The sequence below is a fragment of the Trametes versicolor genome, assembly GCF_000271585.1.
Source record: "Trametes versicolor FP-101664 SS1 unplaced genomic scaffold TRAVEscaffold_15, whole genome shotgun sequence".
Taxonomy (NCBI): domain Eukaryota; kingdom Fungi; phylum Basidiomycota; class Agaricomycetes; order Polyporales; family Polyporaceae; genus Trametes; species Trametes versicolor.
The window spans coordinates 321288-340601 of record NW_007360335.1 but is presented as its reverse complement, the minus strand read 5'-3'; the positions used below and the strand labels follow the sequence as shown (position 1 = coordinate 340601).

General features: G+C 59.1%; 6 protein-coding genes across 6 annotated transcripts; 5 read left to right on the top strand and 1 right to left on the bottom strand.

Annotated features, from left to right (window-relative positions):
- Positions 1–3588: 3588 nt before the first annotated feature.
- TRAVEDRAFT_136413 (uncharacterized protein) lies at positions 3589–6873 on the bottom strand (the record flags this gene model as incomplete). The annotated part of the gene is made up of 11 exons (XM_008046914.1): positions 3589–3670; positions 3725–3908; positions 3963–4439; positions 4503–4753; positions 4803–4920; positions 4968–5168; positions 5218–5633; positions 5686–5819; positions 5869–6034; positions 6088–6269; positions 6319–6873. The coding sequence occupies 11 exons, from the start codon at positions 6871–6873 to the stop codon at positions 3589–3591; spliced, it is 2766 nt and encodes a 921-aa protein (XP_008045105.1).
- A 2202-nt stretch (positions 6874–9075) lies between these two features.
- TRAVEDRAFT_136229 (uncharacterized protein) lies at positions 9076–9801 on the top strand (the record flags this gene model as incomplete). The annotated part of the gene is made up of 1 exon (XM_008046913.1): positions 9076–9801. A coding segment is annotated over one exon (726 nt), but the record flags the coding sequence as incomplete, so codon positions are not given.
- Positions 9802–10254: 453 nt separating this feature from the next.
- On the top strand, positions 10255–11208 carry TRAVEDRAFT_83647 (uncharacterized protein; the record flags this gene model as incomplete). Its single annotated transcript, XM_008046912.1, has 2 exons — positions 10255–10416; positions 10465–11208. Coding segments are annotated over 2 exons (906 nt in total), but the record flags the coding sequence as incomplete, so codon positions are not given.
- Positions 11209–11434: 226 nt separating this feature from the next.
- On the top strand, positions 11435–13383 carry TRAVEDRAFT_53976 (uncharacterized protein; the record flags this gene model as incomplete). The annotated part of the gene is made up of 9 exons (XM_008046911.1): positions 11435–11806; positions 11856–11894; positions 11955–12190; positions 12244–12363; positions 12419–12540; positions 12588–12644; positions 12692–12874; positions 12912–13218; positions 13269–13383. The coding sequence occupies 9 exons, from the start codon at positions 11435–11437 to the stop codon at positions 13381–13383; spliced, it is 1551 nt and encodes a 516-aa protein (XP_008045102.1).
- Positions 13384–13674: 291 nt separating this feature from the next.
- On the top strand, positions 13675–15167 carry TRAVEDRAFT_53975 (uncharacterized protein; the record flags this gene model as incomplete). The annotated part of the gene is made up of 7 exons (XM_008046910.1): positions 13675–13707; positions 13763–14125; positions 14186–14515; positions 14562–14609; positions 14659–14715; positions 14766–14831; positions 14880–15167. The coding sequence occupies 7 exons, from the start codon at positions 13675–13677 to the stop codon at positions 15165–15167; spliced, it is 1185 nt and encodes a 394-aa protein (XP_008045101.1).
- Positions 15168–15590: 423 nt separating this feature from the next.
- On the top strand, positions 15591–17405 carry TRAVEDRAFT_53974 (uncharacterized protein; the record flags this gene model as incomplete). Its single annotated transcript, XM_008046909.1, has 6 exons — positions 15591–15836; positions 15894–16271; positions 16340–16441; positions 16501–16530; positions 16584–16970; positions 17034–17405. The coding sequence occupies 6 exons, from the start codon at positions 15591–15593 to the stop codon at positions 17403–17405; spliced, it is 1515 nt and encodes a 504-aa protein (XP_008045100.1).
- Between the last annotated feature and the right edge of the window lie 1909 nt (positions 17406–19314).

The following is a 19314-nucleotide window of genomic DNA, read 5'->3' as shown; positions in this document are numbered from 1 at the left end:
CACCCGTTCACTATCCCCTCCTCATTAAAAACCCCTTCGGTGATCGGCAAGGCACGCCACTATGCGCAGGTCCTACTTGAATCTGTTTGGTCTGTGCCTCCACTAGTGCCAATCGCCCCGGCAGTCAAGCTCGAAGCACGGTCGAGAGCAAACGGAGTACGACGCTGGGCTCACCGGCGAGTTCTCATAGACTTAATCTTTCTGGCACCCGTAGAGGTATCTCGTCGTATGTTTCACGACGTCCAACTTTGTCAAAGATCTGAGCAAGCTGTCAGTGCATACAAACGTGCCCCGTTGTTGCGCTCGCGCGGTACGTCGTTATCTGCTTCCGCGTTGTCGATGACCGGGCGGGAATTAGTCTCGGGCTAATTGTACGCTGCCGCCTCTCATGTGTCCGTCAACCCACCGTAGCTCTCGAGAAGAACATGGCATGGTCGCTCGTTTTGGCACGATCCGATCCAAGAAGGTCAATGTCGTCGGCCGCGGACGTCCCATCGTGGTCCCGCCTCGTCTCGATGCGCCGTCGGATCACCGCTCGGGCTAGATATGACCTCGGACGACGCCAACACCCCCATTTCGACGCGCGTCACGGCACCATCCCGCTTAACGCACACAGTGCAGTTCATAGACGATAGTCTCAGCATTGTAGCAGCCCCCCGCGCTAGACTAACTATACATTTACGTTGCCACATCTATGCCGGACCCACAGCACGAAGCGACACTGCGGACGTCGCCCACCCTCCCGCCGGGAACACTCTTGCGCTACCACGACAAGGCATGTGTCGGACAAGGTGAGCGCGCGGGACGTCTCGCAATCCCTGCCGGTCTACTTACCTACCCCATCCGCACCGTAGCGGTAGCATAGCGTACAGATACGCGACGGCGCCGCGATGACGACAACACCCGCAGACGTCATAGTCAGTAGTGCATCGCCTGCATAGCACGTCCTGGCCACTCACCACCCTAGCAGAGGTAGCCCCGACGTCATCGCCGTCCTCGGTTCAAATCAATAGCGACGGGAGCGTAATCGCGCTCCCGCAAGGACAGCGCCGACGGTGGCGTGAATAACGAGGAGCAGGAGCAGCGGGAGCAGGCTCGGGAAGAGACATGACGGCCGTATGTGCGCCCTGTTATCCGCTGCCCGCTGACACATACGCGAGACTCACGCACGGGCCAGGACGAGGCGGGGTGCATCCCGTTGGATCCACTTCGCACGGCCGCCGCTCGGGACGACGTTGCTGCGCTCTCGAGCAACCGTTCTCGCGTGCGCACATCCGAGCGTACGTCGCAGAAGATTGACCTGGAATGGTCCCGCACTGCGTCCTTCTGCGGCCGCGCCGACGACGCACAGCACGCCACCCCCGCCAGCACACGCCCGAGGAACCCGGGCCTCGCGCAACACCTCTCACGGGCGCGCCGCAGTGTGCAGGGCCAATGACGCTTAGCGCACGGAACACGACCGGCCTGAAATACGCAACGGGGCGTGCCAATGGGAGCGGCGGGTCGTGTCGTGTACCGTGTACTGTGTTCACGCCAGGGTGGGCGCGCTTATCACATTACGTGGGGTGGGTCCAGGACCGCGACTCGCGGGCGACCTCGTCTCTATCCTCCGCCGCTTGTGTCGACTTCGATGGAACAAGAGCGGTCAGCCCTCCAGCGGCGGGGACAGCAGGTTTACGGAATGCAGCCTGCTTGTTCGGGTTCCGGACGACGGGTGCGAGAGGGAGGCGATGTCGGGCAGAGCTCGAGGGGCAATGGCCACACCGCAAGACCCGTCTTTCGCTTTCGTCGGCGGCGGTCGTGGTTCGTACAGGAAAGCATCTTCGTCGGTGCGCAGAGATAATCCTGGCATGACAGACGACACCATCGCCCGCCCCCTGCCCTCTATCGGACTGGGCAGCAGCAGGCCGCGTCGGGCATGCCGTACGACTGAAGGGCCTCTCGCGCATCCCCGAGCCAAGGCAACCCTGTGCCGGCTCGTCTGCTTGCGGCCCACCCCACCTCCGTGCGATCCCAGGCCGCCGTCGGACGAGCGGTGGATGCGGACGAGCGGTGGATGCGACCTGCGTGCTGATCGGAGGGCATCCACCGCATGAGGGGCGGACGACAGCGTCGCTGGGTGCGCGCGGCAATTACACAACCCACGGACGTTCGCGGCCGCACGCGTCCCTCACGGGTCGTTGGTTGTGCGCTAGGCGGCGAGCCGCACTGGGTTTCAAGCGCACGAACCGGCCTATTCCCCCGGCGGGACGGGTTGCGACGGGATGGGATGCTTCGAGCGCGTCCCTGGCCTCGGTGAGTTCGTCCTGCCTGCTCGAACCATCTGCCAGAGCAGTTGATCGTGTACGAGACCCGCGCCGATCGCATATGCAACGTTGGTCTTTGTCCGCCTGCGGAACTCGGCTCCAGCATGATTTCGTCCCACAAGCCGTCTGCGAGGGTCGCGTACAACACACGAGGGCGTCCGCGAGAATGCATAGCAAATGATGCGAAGATCTCAATGTACGGCGGGACATGTGTACCGCGCTGCTTAGCTACTGCACATGCCGGGGGGAACGCCGAGGGCAATCGTGATCATTGTCGCCTACTTCTTCGTCGGCCATGCTCGTAGCGGGGAAGAAAGCACAATCGACGCGCCGCGCCTCCCGTATCGTAGTCGAGGACTTGCTGAGCATTCCACGAACTGGACCGGCACCGACGTCGATGTGTGCACGAAGCAGTGTGGAAAGAGCCGTGCGTGACGAGCTCGAGGCACGGACGGCCGCTCGTGCACGTGCAGGATTGTGCTCGGATGGTGTGGACGTCTCTCAGGCGATGGTACCGCATTCGCTGTGTCCCCGAATGTAGCTGAGGTGGGTGCCCGTCTGCTCTCGCTCTCGTGCGACCGCGGCTCACCGTGCACTCGTTTGACGCAGCGAATACCCCGCGGGAGTTGCGCAATGGCTGCCACGCTCGAGTGCCACGAACCACGTTCGCCAGGCGAAGCGATGCTACTACGCTGTCGTCGTCGCCGTGATGGCGAGCGGGCCTGGGTCTGCGCGTGGCGCGCCTCGCGGGGGCGCGCGGGGGCGACGGTCGTGGAGTGTAGAGGAAGATACGCGCGAACGTCTGGGGGATGGTAGAGGCGACCGGGCAGGAGGAGGCGTATAAGGGTTGTAGAGTCTGCCGCATAGTGGGATGTACTAGTTGTTTAGCACTGTATATCATTTCCCCCTTCTTCGCAGTCGGAACACTCTGTACTCTCATTCGCCGCGGTAGCTGACGCTAAACGGGCGTGTGGAGAGTCACACGCTTTCAGAGGGTCGACGGAGGCAGCCCTTGCACTCGAGCAGTCCCCGACCCCTACCAAATCCGCGATCACCCCTACTAAATTCGCGATATCTCATATTTGTATTGATTCCATTGGTAACATATGCACAACTGCCATGAGCGCAGAAACACTTGATAAGGGCGCTGGCGCAGGCATGCGCACCTATGCCTTTACACTCTACACGCCGCCAGTAGGGGCGTTATCCGTCAGGTTTGCCGGCACTGGAGGAGGAATCCCCACAGCCTACTATCATGTTAGCATGATTTGCGTGCGTCATGCTATAACGGACTAACCACATCGATGATCGCGGGGAAGTGTCGATGCGCGGCGTCGAGTCTGCGTTCCCACTGAGCTGCTTGCCTTCGAATAATATATCAGACCATTGATCACCGTCGCCCAAAGTGAGCCGTGTACCTGCGCGCGTAGGCGGCGGCGCCGCCCTTGCCATGGATCGCATGCCCCACCGCTCGTTTTCTCCACATCTGACGATAGTGGTGGTACGTCTTCCTAGTACGGAACATCTCCTCTCTGCGCACATAGCACTCTTCCTCCCATCGTTGTTTGCGTGCGCTCTGTTGAAACCAATGTACCCGGGCACCTGTACGGGCCTAGCGTCAGTGCGTTGTCGCTCGCGAAGACGTAAGACGCGTACAATCTTCGAGATAGTTCTTTATCTCCCCCGGTTCAATCTGGTCGATATATGCAAAGTTACCCCAAATCCAGGTGGGCTTTCGCTTGCTGTCGCTGTGCTGTTGTTCTTCTACGACGATCACGAAAGGCTTGCAGTCCTTATCTTCTAGAGGCTGGAGGTGCTCGTCGTCTTCGGGCATACCTAGAATACGCAGTGTCTGCCTGACCTGCCTGTATTCCTTCTTCGCAGCGTTTATGGCGGCTGTCTTCTTCGTCAGTCGTCGGTCCCACGCCGTATTCCGAATGACACCAGAGACCTGCCGTTTGCGGTCTTCGAGAGATAGATATGTCGTCAAGTGCAGCCGGAGGTCGTCTAGAGCTTCATTGGCTTGACCGCGCCTGAGCTCGCGCTCGAAGTTGACGAGTTCTGTCATAGAGGTGGCGCCTCGGATGTGGCTGTGATAGTCGGACGGTAGAAGGAACTGCGTCGCGGGATCATCTAGGTCGGCCAGCAGCGTGGCAAAGGGAGACGCCGAGTTCTCAGCCCGCTTCCTTTTCTTACCGGAATCCACGGGCGTGCCAGCTGTAATGCCGCACGCGACATCGTCGACGGGGTCACGCCTCGGGAAGGTGCTTGGGTGACCCGTGGCGGATATGCTTTGGATCGCGGCGGAGATGCACGGTTGCAAGTAGCGTGCATGCATCTCTTGACAGCCGGCTGCCTGTTTGACGAACGCCTCGAGTTGTGTCGTTAATTTGCGCCTATCCTTCTCCGTGCGGGACGACGTTTGGATCTCGTGACGGAGATTTTCGCTGTCGGATGAATCAGTAACCTTGTTCACCAGGTGGTGATTCGTCCTACCGCGTGGAGTTGAGGCGCAAAACCTCCTCCATTGCTCCCAGCATACCCACCGCCTCGCGTTCGCCTGCCGCTCCGTGCATTTGCTCTAGGTGCTCAGCGATCGCCTGTGTCGTCAAAGCTAGAGATCTGTCAATAACGGGATCGCGTTGGATTCACTCTTTGTACCTGTTTCCTCGGGCGGCTCGAACGGGTTGTCGAGCCCTTTGTGCTGCCTGACGTCCACGACCTTACGCTGCCATTCGGCCTCTTCTTGACGCCATCTATCTACCTTCTCTGGAGCGATGCTTTGCTCCAACTCCGATAGATACGCTTGGGCTTCTTCAAATAACTCTTCCGCCGTGTTGTGCTTGTCTACAAGTTCATAAACTGCACAAATCAGCACGAGGTGGCAGCTGGTCTGGATGCGCGACGATACCTAAACCCTGCAATCGTCGAGTGTTCATGTCCGCGTAGGTGTCGTTTAGCACGTCGTGTCGGTGCCCGGCGGACATCTCCTTCGTGCGTCTCGCGAGCGCGTTGAGGATCGCCCACATCCGCTCTAACGTCTCCCCATCCGTCATGCATGCGCCTGGCATGAAATGGAGGGAGTGCTTGTGTCGACAGTCACCGGTATGCATGGCGAGATGATACTTGCCGACCGCCGCCCTGATGATGGGAAGCTCCGCGGAATCGATTGACTCGAGCTCGTGCGCGACCTTGTTGAATTCCTCGTACAGACGTGTGCGGAGGTTCTTGATATACTGGCAATGTATGTCGTAGGTCCCATACAGCAGCCCAAGTTCCCTGTAGTGCGAGAGAGCCGACACCAGACAGAAGTCGACGTAAAGGTACCTGAACGTCCTGCATCGTTAGCGAGAGCGGCTTCGGGCACATGTCGACGTACCGTTCAGCAAAATGAAGATCAACTACGCCGCCGGGCAACATGAACATGTGCCGACAGGAAATGCCGATGACGCCGGTTACTTTCCCGGTGTACTTGCCGTTGGCCATCGCGCCGAACTGATTGCACGTCGATGACTGACTTGACGTTAGTGCATGCGATGCTGTACAGAGGTATACCGCTCACCTCATTGATCGGGGGCGGGACCTTCCTTAGGAAGTGTTGAAAATCTCGTTCGTGGACGAAGTACCCCGCGCCCATCGAGTACGCGAAGTCGTCAGGGTCTGTGTCTTTCTTCTTCATGTTGAGGTGGAAGTTGCCGTCGATGGAATAGTGGAGCGCATCCAGATAACTACGCGGCGTCAGGTGGCTACGGTGAGGTCGAGTCTCGAAAGAAACACTTACCTGTGCACTTCGTCTCTTTCCTTCCACCTCTCCCTCATGTTGATTCCGGGCTGTGGACACGCAGGGCATAGTACAATCAAACTCCTTCGGGGCAATTCGCGTGCTGGCCGCACACCCGCACGTCGACACTGTTGGATGTACGTATACTGTCGCATCGTCGTCTTGAACTCCCGATATCGATCCTGTGACGCTTCAGTGCGAAAATTCCCAGGACAGAACGAGAGGGCATACCTGAGCGTCGCTGGGGGTGGTATCATCGGTCATGTCTTTCAGATGATTGATGAAGTCGTACATGCTCGTCTGGGCGACATGGCTCAGATTGTGGTAGGCTTCTAGGGCGTTCAGTGTGGTGGCCGTACCAGGACGCTCCCAAGTAGCAGGCCAAAGTCCGGAAGCGATGAGTTGAGCAGCCGGGGGGCGCGCGGAACCGCACTGGCAGAACAGGACCGGGAGGTCCATCAATCCGTGCTCATGGATGATGACCATATCCCTAGGGTCGGAAGATGTGTTCATGCACTGTCGCCCGCCATGGCCAAGGTTGAAGACATAGCCCATTTGAGGAAGGGTAATGCGCTGCCAGAACTGCTTTGTCGCGTCCCACATTAGTATGCGGTCGAAAGGACGTTCACCGTGGCTCGATAGTACACAGTCGATGCACTTGAGACAGCCAAGTGGACAGTCTTGGCAGCGAAACAACGTGCGGTACCCAGGGAGTTTGTCGCAGAGTTTCTGAGCGCAGGAGGGGCAGCGAATCAACTGGACCGGTGGCGCCTCCAAAGCATCCATGCTATCCAGAGCATGGCACGCATGCGCGTCGAGGAACTTCTCCCCTTTGGTGGACGGCTGGGCCCCTCGTCAATGATGCCATGCATGTTAAGCTGAAGGCGCTCACGCACCAGGTGATATGCTCCGTACACATGCTCCTCCGTTTCTCCCCCACCATGTACTTCTGCTTCATCATCATCCAAGGCGTCCTCCACCGTGACAGTACGTCGCCGCACTGCCGGCTTCCGAGCTTGCGACGAGGCTGCCGCGCCAGCGTCTGCAGTCTTCGAGTGCAATGGGTCAGATGGGTTCCCGAACAGCGGCGGCAAGGGCCTTAGTAAGTCGGCGGTGCGTATAGGAGAGGTTGGAGCGGCCGGCGGATTCGAAGACCAGATGGGTTGGAATACATCGCGAGTTGGACATTTATTGAGTTCGCTGTTGTTGCCTTCAGAAGCGCCAAGGGTCGGAGACACGGTGGTGGGTACGTGGGATGCGATTTTCGGGGATTGGTCGCGCTTGGACTTGCCCTTCAAAAGGTCGGATATACGCGAAAGACCTTTTTTGGCCTTCTGCCTGACGCGGGAGGACATGAAGGGTACCACAAGGTGCGCCTTCACGAGAGCGCGCATTCACGAATATGACAAGTTCGTATTCCCACGCTTTTCCACAAGCGACCCCTTCTGAATCTACGTAGATGTCCGACATGATGGGATATCTAATGTGGATACGTATATATTCATGTAGCATATCGTCGTAACCCGATTGCAGCCATGCGACAGGTGTGCTACGAACGGACTTCCGGGCAAGGTTGCGAGCCGAGTCGGCTAACCGCTACGGGCTGGTCAGCGTGAAAACGGTCGGTGGAGGGGACATACTAGCAACATATGAAACGGCCTCCGGCGAGCGCGTAGGCGCTCTCGTCGACGAGGACATGTTACTGGGCCTGCACACAGTGTTGAGAGACTGGAAGGGAAAACGCACCTGGCACTTCTGGATGTGACCAGCAGCGTAAGGTGCGTAGCCAGGTATCCCTTCAGTTATCTACCGCCATATAGCGGGAAGACATGAGGGTGGCAGTGGGATGCGGGAAATACATCGATGACGTGCGGTGTCGGAGGTGCCAGTGTGGTGAAAGGCGGGCTGAGGAGCATAGCGCACGTCTTGCCAAAGTGACATTCAGGGAGGAGGTATTTGCGTTTGCGGCCGTCACATTGCTGGGCAGTGATAGATCGCGCAATGGAGTTAAGCAGAGGGTGTTCGTAGTGGGTCTCCTTGGAGTCGAAGTAGAGGTGGGGATGGTGTGGTAGAGATCTCGCTATAGAACATCTAGCAGTCTCTCATCGACGCCTGCCGTTAGAGTTTTGCGGCTCCGGAGGATCTGGACCATGCCTCGCGAGTCGCATGGACAATGTGGACCGGCTTCCCGACATTGAACTATTGAACAATACAGCTGAGCTAACTATTATGTCATGTAGCTGAACCAAAAGATCGTGCCAAATGGCCATAATCGGGTTTTGAACTTCGTATGCGGCCTTTCAATTCTACGGTCGACTATCGATGGGATCGATCCTGCTGTCAGTCTTACGTACTGGTCTACCCACCAACTGCTAGTGACCACACTTGAATTCAACTACCACGACGATCTCTCAGCAAGTACACCCGTCCACGTTGAGCCAGCTCTATAGCGTGACTTGTCGTGCACTGGGGTCGATATACAGATTGGTAGAGTTCCGCGCACTCGCTGAGAACTCCACTCTGTCAGCAAGACAAGACGACTGAGGATATTCCGCAAGACCGCAAGACCGGCCGTAAGACCTGCCCCCGCAACTACGAAGGAACTTCTTCGCTGAGCCCATCGCGTCATGCAACGCAGCGGGTTCGCTCACCTCAGCTTCCGGAAACGGAATCAGGAGAGTCAACCTGCTGAACCGCCATCGCAACCCCCACCACCACTCGTACCACCACCGCCTTTACCATCCTCTTCTTCGCAATCCTCGTCTGCTAATGCCGGCCAAAAAAGACCGTAAGTCGCCGAGAAATCTCGTGTCCTGCCCGACCTCACACACCACATCAGCGATGTCTCTGTCGATCCCGCATGCAATGTTTCCCCTCCGCTTGAGCCGGGAGTGCCGCCCGCCTCGCTACGAGTGACAAGACGGGGTCGTGGTAAGTCAATGCCATATTCGCAGGTCTCGCGACGCTGATGACCCTATTGTAGCGCCTATGGTTTGCCAGTCGTTTGAAGGCAAGGTCGCCTCCCAGGACGCGTTATCTGGCTTCTGCATAACCTCCCCCAACATGTCTTACGTTCCGCGACTTCCGGTTGAACGCCAAGTCGTCGAAACTTTCTCTGACGGTCTCTGGGGGCTTCACGAGTACTCGCGGTGGCCTCAGAGGTTCATCTCTTCGATGCCGCACATCTCCTGTATCCCCAATGCGCCATGCCCTCCCGCCGATCCGGAGATCCTTTTCATCACGCTCTCCCCTGCGAGGGACTGGATAGCGGATAGGTCCGCGGGATTCCAGGGGATGGGATACCTCAAGGATGCGGTCCTGATTCCGCTCCGCGAAGCGGCATCTCAGGCTGTCCGCGTGTTCAATGGTGCCCATCCAGCCGATAAGGCTCTTTTGGATCATGGCCGGCTCCTAGTCATGATCCTCAGGCAGGCGGTGGAACGTATGGAGAAGATGCCCTCGACATCAGGTATAGCTGTGGCTGTAGGCGCGCATGTTCAGAGAGTCTCGTTGGAGTTGGCCGGCCTTCGCATTTACCAGCAGACAGTCTTCCACCGCATGGAGTCATTCATGGACTACAGTTTCGACGTTCTTCCCGTACTCGGTGCTTTCACGGGCGATCCCACCACGGCCCAAACTCTTACACGTGTTGGCATCCCTACTTGGCTGATCCAAGGCATCACTCATTCGTTGGCCGTCTGGGAGGTGGTGGAAAGCCGGCGCCCTACTTCCCTCTCGATCGAGAAGGGTGCGACACCCGCCTATCAGAACACTAAGGTGGTTGCGGGTGTTGTGAACCTGACCGGGAATTGGCTGAGCACCATGGCGGTCAACATCTCCAAGGCCGTCTGCGGCTCCCGGCTAAGCAGATTGTCTCCGAGTCCCGACACACAACCTACTCTCTTCCCGGAGCCCCCCACTCCCGACACGTCGCCGTCTGCTAAGCGCCAACGGGTCCCCGATAGCCACGGCACGTCGAGGCACATCGTCATGCCTGCGCAGCCGGGCCCCGATCATGCACCTTCGACGAAGAAGAAGAAGAAGAAGAAGAAGCCGCGCACGTTGGCTGGGGAAATAGCTCCGGCTACGCCGTCGCTCGAGGCAGCACCAAGCAGCGCGCACGAGATACCTCCGGCTATTACACCAACTCCGCTCTCCAGTCGAGCCATCTTTCCATCACGATCGTATTACTCCTCCCCCTTCTACACGTTGACGCCGATCTGGAGGGACGCTTTGCAAGGTGTTTCTCCGGTTGCGCAGCCATCGGCCTCGTCCGTCTTTTTCTATCCTCCGCCGTTCCTCCTCGACACCATCAGCACCCTTGCATGTGTACCTGCCGGGGCCCCTCATGCGGAAGCGGCACGCGTCGACGAAAAGGTCCATCGCTACCTGCACAACCTCGTGCGCATTCGGCCGTTCTGTCGAATGCGTTTGTTCAGTCCGACGCTCCCTTGCCATCCCATGACCATCGCGGAGTGGCGCGTGGCTTTGTGGGGAGAGTACTCGGAAGCGGCATTTGCCACACCGCCTACGCCTACGGCTTCGGTGCTGCGCGCCAAGCGTAAGACGGAGGAGCGCAACGTTGTCGGTCGTCTGTTCACGCGGGTCGGACTTATCCCAACGTACAGGGACGACATGGTACCTCTCCTGGAAACTGTTCCGGTGTCCCTGGCCGACGCTGCGACGGACATTCGTATACGCGGGCTTTTGCTTTGGGAATCGCACGAAATCAACTTTCGATGCGAACTAATGGCGTTGGATACGGCACTAGTCCAACGAGAACACTGGTCTGAGATCCATCGCTGGGAGCGCGAGGCGGTTGTATCGGGCGTGTGGGGAGATCCTTCGTCCGTTGTCTCGGTCATCCCATCCTCCTCCGACATTCCGGAGTTCCGGTGGATACTCCCTCCCGACGTTCGGTGGCGGGATTGCAGAACCTACCTGGCGAGATTCATTGCGATCGTGATGCGGTGGCCCGGCACGCCTCAAGCTCTCCAAGACGCCAGGATGACGGACCCGAACACTTGGACAGACGATGAGTACACAGATCTGCAGCGTGTTCTCGTCAATTTCTACGTTCGCACTTTCGTTTCGATGTTTCACCGTTTACCTATTTCGCCTATTTCGTACTTTACGAGCGGCATATCCACTCCACCGGCTAACTAAGACCGGCAGGAATCCAGTCTCGTTCGATATTTCCTACCCGGCGGCCGCGGCGGTAACGATCCGGTCTCATACTATACGCATGAACAGGGAAGGACATCAGAAGTCTAGGTACGCACTTTCGGTAGTGGTGAGGGGCACACCTTCACATCGGCCTTCAGATCTGTATCGTCGTACGAGCGAAATGGCAAGGACCTACGAGAGCAAAGTTGCGGCGTGTGGAACCCGGCGAGTCTCCTTCACCCTCTGCCTTGCCTACATGCGCCAGAACTACTGCTTTACTGATGACGAACGCCGCTGGCTTAAACAGCATTTGTCTGACGCGGACGTTCGAGCTATCCTTCTCGAGCCTAAAACTACAGCCCCGAACAAGCGAGCCGCTGGTCTTCTAACTGAGAAGTTTCGTGCTCACTTCACTGCTCCGAGCACGGGCGAAACACAAGAAGCGTGGCTGAAGCGTTACAACAACGCGTCTCGCGATCGCCGCGATGACATCGCTCGCCATGCCCCGGAGGATTTCGTCGCATTCAGCGCGCGCATGGAGAGGCTGCCGAAGGTGTGTCGTGGCCTTGCGCTTCCTCCGGGTTGCTGACGACGACTCGTAGAGCATCTACAACTGGGTGCGCGAGAACCTGTACACGGGTGTTCGTCGTGCAGGGGACAGCCGCCGTCGCCGTTCCCTGACACTTCCGCGCGCCCGGAAGCCTCGCGCTAAGACTGGACTGGACGTCTTCCAAGCGTCGTCGGACGCTCCGGTGGTTGAAGTGCTCGACGTCGAGGGCCGTCACAGGGCAGCGGTAGGCCAACATCGCGCTGCATGTGCCGACGCATGGAAGGCTCTGCTTCCCGAGGAGCAAGAGAGGTACAACGCCATCGCCGAGGAGAAGAACAAGGAGCGTGCTGCGGAGCGCGAGGAGTCGGTCCCCATCAATGAAGGCTTGTGAGTTCGGAATGATCCTCGTCAGGGCGTTGACACTAATACTTGCGCCCCAGTACCGCCTTGGAAATCTCTAACGCGGTGGATGACAGCATGGACATGGTCCACAACGTACATTGGGGCGGTCTGATTTGCGTGGGTGGGCCGGACGAGACAGGCGAGCCGTCTGTCTATATGTATGATCCCTGTGTCTCACCGAATGAAGGAACTGGCTTGCTGACATGTCCGCAGGACGTCCCGCGGTGTCAACAGACAAGGCCTCACCTTCCTGCAGGCGCTCTGCCAGACGGCTGGTTGGACTGAGCAAGAATTCTACCTCGTCCTCTCACTTTGGGTGGAACAGTCCCGTTCCGGTTCGTGCACCCAACTTGGAGCTTCGCCGGCGCTTACCCTCCTCCAGGTGGCGAGGATGCGGACGCTGCTGACTTCGCGGTGCACGCTCAGCGTATCATGGAGCGTACGTCGGCTGATCCCTGTTCTGAACTTCTTAATGACTCTAGACAGAACATCGCGCAATCGATGAGACGGACGCCGCACAGCCCGTCGTGCAACCCTCCTCCGCTGAAGGGATCCCAGCTTGCAACGTTATAACTCCGGCTCCTATTATCACCGCTTGCATTGACCCAACTCTACGGGCTCCAGCTGCAGCGCTCCGCGTTGGGGCCGTAATTCAAGGCAAGTCTTTAAGTACGCATGAGAATTTTGCCGCTAACGTATGTGACAGGTCAATCGAACGACGTCCCCGAGACCGCTGACATTGCAGAGGCGGACATCGCTGTAGATCCTGAGGTAAGTGAAAACCTTGAGAGTGCGGCGGCGGCACAACTCTCGGAACCCGCCCCGGCGGGACCGAAGAACAAGCGCCCAGGAAAGAAGGTCACGGCCACGAAGACGAAAGGGGCGGGGAGGAAGCTCCGTAAAGGCGCCGAAACGTCGGGAGTTGTGATCCCCGACGCGAGCGCGAGCTCCGCTGTTACCTCACGACCGTCTCGCATCCGCACGCAGACGGCGCGTGCTCAGGGTCAAGATCCGTGAGCAGTCTTATCAACCACATTGCGCTTCGACACTGATCCCACTCCAGCTTGATCTCGTTGACCGAGCGCATTTCTGCGTCGGGCAGCGTCTCGACCGGACGCCCCCGACGCGGCGCTGGCGGTACCGCCAAGGGCTCGTCCAAGCGGAGGGGGCGGGCGTGATGGGATACCTTAGATTGAGCTGATGTATCTCGCTGTTTGGCCTGGATGTGACGAGGATGCAATGTCTCAGGTGCCTGGCATCATAAGCCTTCGGAAGAACCAGGGAGATCCGCACGTCAGATCACATCGGGGAAGATGGGGTCTTCGTGCCCGAATACACGTTTAGACGAAACCCCCGCATTGGGAAATACGGACCCCGTCAGGTTCTGTTCACAAGGTGTGCAGCACGCCATAAATCTCCTCTACCACTGGTACGCCCTCCCTACCAGCACCCTCGCGTTCTCGCCCACTATGAATGCGAACATATTGAGCGTGTATCTCGCGGTAAGTGTTGTCGCTGGCCATCTCTACGCCAGTTCTGACAGGACACCATGCTTAGACTGAGAAGGACGCCATTCGAACGACGTTCTACGACGGCCAGTCTATCCTCGACGCTCTCAAGGGAATCCAGGCGGTTGCCGACGAGTTCGAGGACCTGCACAACGCGCAGATAGAGGTGTGGGGTCATCGCGGGGGTGGGTGGATTGCCTGCACAGCAGAAACGGCGGGCGTCGCGAGACCCAATTTCTGGGTCCATGTGGTGCGTTTCCCTGGCGCAGAACTCGTGCCCTTCATTGGGTACGAGCTGGCGTGGGTGTACGAGGTGGCCGGGTTGAAGGAGATGCCCCACGACGTCGTCGAGCAGGACTGTCGGGGCGATGTGAAGGAGGGCAAGGCTATACGTGTCGTTCTGTGGCTCAAGGTTTGTTCATGCCTTCAGCTCAATGCTGATGTCCCACAAGCTGACCCCTCGTGCGCTCAGGGATCCGAGGGACCTCTCATATTCCTCGTTCCCGCCGCAAGCAACGACACGGTTTGCCTAGGTCAATGCGGCGCCTTCCGCGCGGCGATCTGCGAAGGCGGCGCCCCCGACAGTGTGTCCATCATCGGTGCTCTCAGCGCGGACGTTGAGATGGACGTCTGGGTCCATCCGTTTGGACGGTGGTTCTCGCGCTCGCTGTGGACGACCCTCCCAGTGCGTCGCAACGGGCAGACCATCCTCGTCAAGACGTCCTCAACCTGCCTCGTCGTGGGGTTGGGCACGGAACTAGAGGCGCAGGACTCGTCTCGCGCGTACTACGAGGATCTCGACGTGAGTGGCCGAGTTCTAGTGCCGTGCGGTTTTTGACATTCCACAGGACGAGGCCCCTGGAGCTCTAGTCGCGGATTGGAACGCATATGCGCAGGTACGCGACGTGCTACACCGTCATGTCAAAATTGCTCACAAGTTCATAGGACGACGGCGATAACGCGGACCATGTGCCCGTCGAATGGGGGCCCCCGCCTGCCCAGGTGTGCTATAATGACCTTCATGAGCATAAACCTCGCTCATGCCCCTACAGGTTCCCGTCAACAACGCCGGTCTCGGGCCGCTGGAATGGGGTGCGCCTCAAGTTGGGGATTGGCAGGTAGGCGACATTCGCAAGCAACCTCTTCCGATACTAAGACCTCCTCAGGACGTCGTAGACAGCGAGGAGGTTATCAGCCTCTCCTCCGGTGATGAGTCCGACGCGACCGTCGTGATCGCCGAAGGAGATTGGCGCATCCCGGCTGGAGGGGGAGGTGTTGTGCGCAAGCGGAAGCGCTCCGCTAGCATGAAGCAACGCATCGCCAAGAGACGCGAGCAGTTGCTGAGCATGCGGGAGGGCCTTCGCGTGTTTCTCGTGCAACAGGGCAGCAAGGAGGTGATCGACTTGACCCACGGCGAAACGGCTGACGACGCGATCGACATCGACAGGGCCTGAGTAGCGGTTGCAATGTACCTACGATTTGGCTCCCCGATTTAGGGATCGGAACGAGTGACACCGGCGCGCGTAAAATATATTGTCGATCTCGGTGTGAGATATAATGGTTCAAATAATGCGGACCTTCGTGAAAGCGGTCGAAAAACAAGGCTGACGCAAGAACGGAATACGTCCAAAAGGGGTGTCGAGGGGCTAGACACAGCGGTGCAAATAATTCGGAATTTGGAGAGGCGGTCAAAACGGTGTTCACCCGGGCGCAGGAGACGATAAAAATGTGCGTCGAGGACCAGGTCGCACCAAGGAATTTCCCTCCGTGAGCTCATCCGCTCTTCTCCCCATACCCGCTTACCGCAGCGTGCTAGATCGGCTCTTCGTCCTCTTCCCCTCCTGTTGTCCTCTCCCTGTCCTGCACACCGCCGCACCATGCCGGAGCTCAACTTAATTCGCCAGTACCGCCTCGTGCGCATCCGTGGGCGTAGTCATTATGTCGCGAACCCCCGGGGTAGGGATATCTACAGCCCGGAGCTGAGGCAGCTGTGCGAGCTGGACTCCCTCGACCGTATGCCTGAAGCTCCGCACTTCTGTCCGAAGCGCAACTGTCAGGCGCGCACTACCTTTACAGCACAGCTGTGCTACGCTGAAGGATGGGCTGGAGCTTGGGGTTACGTGGTGAGTAGTGACGGTACTAGAGGATCACAGTATCCACTGACAATCATCTCATCGTAGTGCGATTTGTGCCACGGCATCCACTGGCCGTGGCAGCCCGGGCCCACGGAATACGTCCTGCGCCTCATCGAAGAATGTCGCCACTTCGACCGCGAGGAGGAAGCCCGTCGCAAGCTGGAACGTCAGGCAGAAGCGGACAAGCGCCGACGTCAGCGCGAGGATGACGAAGCTCGAAGGCAGGCCAAGAGGGCTATGCGCGAGGTCAAGAAGCGCCAACGAGCCGTGGAGAAGGCTACTCGCCAGGCCGCTCAAGCTCAGAAGGCCGCGGAGCGTGCTCAACGCAAGGTTGCAGACGCGGCCAAGGTGGCATTGAAGCGCCGCGCCGTCGCCGAGCGTCGTCAGCAGGTCTCTGACGCACTACGCATGGAGAAGGGCCAGGTATGTGAGAACCACAGCTCAGGTACGCCATACTGACCTTTTGCCCATACAATGCACCTGCTCCTCAGGTCATGCTGGCGGAGAATATCAACAATACCAGGAGCACCGCACCGACTATCAACGCCCGGGCCGTAGCGAACGACGCTAACGCCGCCTCCAGATTGAACATGGTATGTACGTCGTGACTTGTTTGCAGGTGTTGCGCTGAACAGCCCCCTCCCAAACACAGCGCATCCTCGACGTGGTCGTGTGGGCTACGGTAGGCACCATTGAAAGAAATGTCATGCATGGACTAATGTTGGACACATCTAGAACAACGCGGTGCCCACGCGAACGGAGGTCAGGGTCGACGCCAATAAGCCTCTTTGCTTGGGGCTCTTCGGACACCTCCTCCCAGACCACGACCCCCAGGACCCCTACCCGTTCGAGTACTGGGAAACTGGCCTCCAGAACTGGCTGCCTGTCATCGACGACCTCATGGATCTGGCCCTCTCTCGGGATGCCACGGTGCTCCTCGTCCGCGTCGACACGGTCACGCGCTGCGAACAATTCGGTCTCGAACTTCACTGCCAGCAGCAACAAGGCGCGCTGGACATCAACAGTGTGAGCGACCTCGTCGAAGCCGCTGGACGATACAGACATCAAGTGATGGCGCGGGGTGTGACTATCCATGGCGTCTGGATTGTGTTCTGGCGTGACGTATGTACTCCATGTGCCTCCTTACATGTCCTACCGATTGTAAAGATACTGACAATGCGACAGGACGACCTCCTCCCCAGCTCTCGCCTCGTCCCTCTCGATGCGAACGCGTCGATTCGACTCGACGATCACTCCGACATCGCCGCGACCATGGCTGCTCAGGCCAGGCCGCGTTTCGAGGTCTGGTCCCATGAAAAAACCGAGTGGAGGACTTGCGATGTAGACGCCCCATTCGAGGTCCCCGCGGGTACGCACACCATGCTCGTGAGGATCGCCAACCTCGAGGACATGCCGCGCCTGGGGCTCGAGATCGACATGCTCGACGCGCCGAGGGATATCCCCCAGCGCGGGGCGCCTAACCCTGCTCTGGGGGTCCATGGCATCGAGAACGGGTTCGAGGCATGGTCGCGTCTGTACGAAGGGTACGAGTACTAGTGCGTGTACGTAGGGTGTGATATGCGTCAAGGACCGCCCAACAGCTTGCTCCGGATATACTTGAATTACGCCACCAATCTCATCCAGCTATCTGTGTGGTGGAAGCCTCTGAGTGCACGCTGCCGTTGCCATCACCCTGTCGCGAAAGCTTCGCGTCCATGCTTCGGCCGCCGTGTCTACACCTCTCGCCCGTGTCACCGGGAGAGCCTGCGCCGTCCCTCCCTCCAACCCGACCCCGCTACGACGTATGAGCTCTGCCGCCCCGGATCCCGCAGTCTCCTGGGCGCCGGTCTGGCGAATCCGTCCTCGAGATGAAGGGCCGCGGGGCGGGGCCGGTCGGCGCCGCGCGTAGCGGCGCGAAGTGGACGACAGCGCGCGGCGGGAAGAGAACCAGGGCGCGGGGCTTGGAGCGCGCATGTTCGGGTGCATATGTGCGGTATGGAGCTCGGGGGACTTAGGGCCCAATTATCGGCACACCGGCGGGCGGCAGGGGGGCCCGGATGCCCGTGGTCGGGGCTTGGAGGCGCCCCGGTGGAGGACAGCGCGTAGCACGGGGCGGCAGGCCGGGTGAGGCCATCTAGGTCGCGCAAAGATCGAGCTAGTAATGCAGTCGAAGCTGGGGACGAGCGGGGAGAGCGGGCGCGAGGGAGGAGGTCGGGCATGGGCCTGGAGGGCACGAGCGCGGTTCGACGAGTGCGAAGACGAGGGAGGGGGGGCGCGGCGTGTAGGCCAGGAGACGTCGCGACAAGAGAGTGGGGTTAGGAGCTGGCCAGAAAACACGCGGACGGGGGTCGGCTGGTCGGGCCTCTTGCTCTGCGCGTTCCAAGAGCGTCCGAGCGGAGGTGGCGGGAGTAAGGGGCCACGCGTGGCGCCAACATAGAAGGCCGCGAGCTTGAGCACGGGCGCGGGCGGCCCTCCAGGTGTGCGGGCTCGACCGCGTTCCAGGAAGATACGCCAGAGCGGGGAGCTGACCGTAGAGGGCGGTAGGCGGGGAGAGGGAGAGTGGGCAGGGGGGAGGAACACGGGTGGGGCTGACGGGTCCCCCAAAGGTGGAGGCTGTATGGCGACGAACGCGTGGGCAGTCCCAGAGTGTCGGCCGTCTCGCGCGGGGTCGGGGCTTGGGGTTCGAGGGCGGCGGCGGCGCTGAGCAGATGTGTTTCGACGAAGGGTCCGATTGGTCCGATTGAATTCACGCGTACCGAGCGCAGCGCCCCAGGCATAGCAGGGCTTGGCCGGCAGCAGCGATGGTAGGGGGCGCGCAAATCCAAGGAGTGAGTCGTTCCCCCTCCACTCGTCCGCCGATCCCAGCTAACCAACGTTGACGCGCTTCTCCCGGTCGCCAACGCGTGGAGCTGCGCCTCCGCGGGGTTGTGTATATCCCAGGTATGCTCCCTGATAGCTATATAAATGACTGACTGACACTCCGCGGAAGTCGTACAGGCTGAGAGCGCTGGGCTGGAAGACGAGTCCCTCGATTTCCTGCTCGAAGTAAGCGTACCCGTGCGCATAACTCACTAGCTGTTTAGAACGCCGAGTGTTTCCCGCCGCGTTCCGATCGTCAACGCACTGAACACTTGTAGCTTGGGAGGATTGCAACTGCCTGCGGAATGAGACGAGGGACGATCGCGTGGGCGTATAAGGCTAGCAGGAGAAGAGCAGGTCACGGTGCTGCGAAGAAAGCGCCAAACGGACGCAAACGATCAAGCATTTATTCGTCTGTTTCTACATCGGTATATCTATGTGCTACTCTGCTGGGGTATACAATTTGTGCATTTCGCTCAGCCGTCCTGAATTGCATTTGACAAGTGCGAGAATTTAGGCCGCCAAACGTTGCCAAACGTTGAAGAGCCAGCTTTCCTCCATCTCTCTCTCTCTCTCTCTCTCTCTCTCTCTCTCTCTCTCTCTCTCT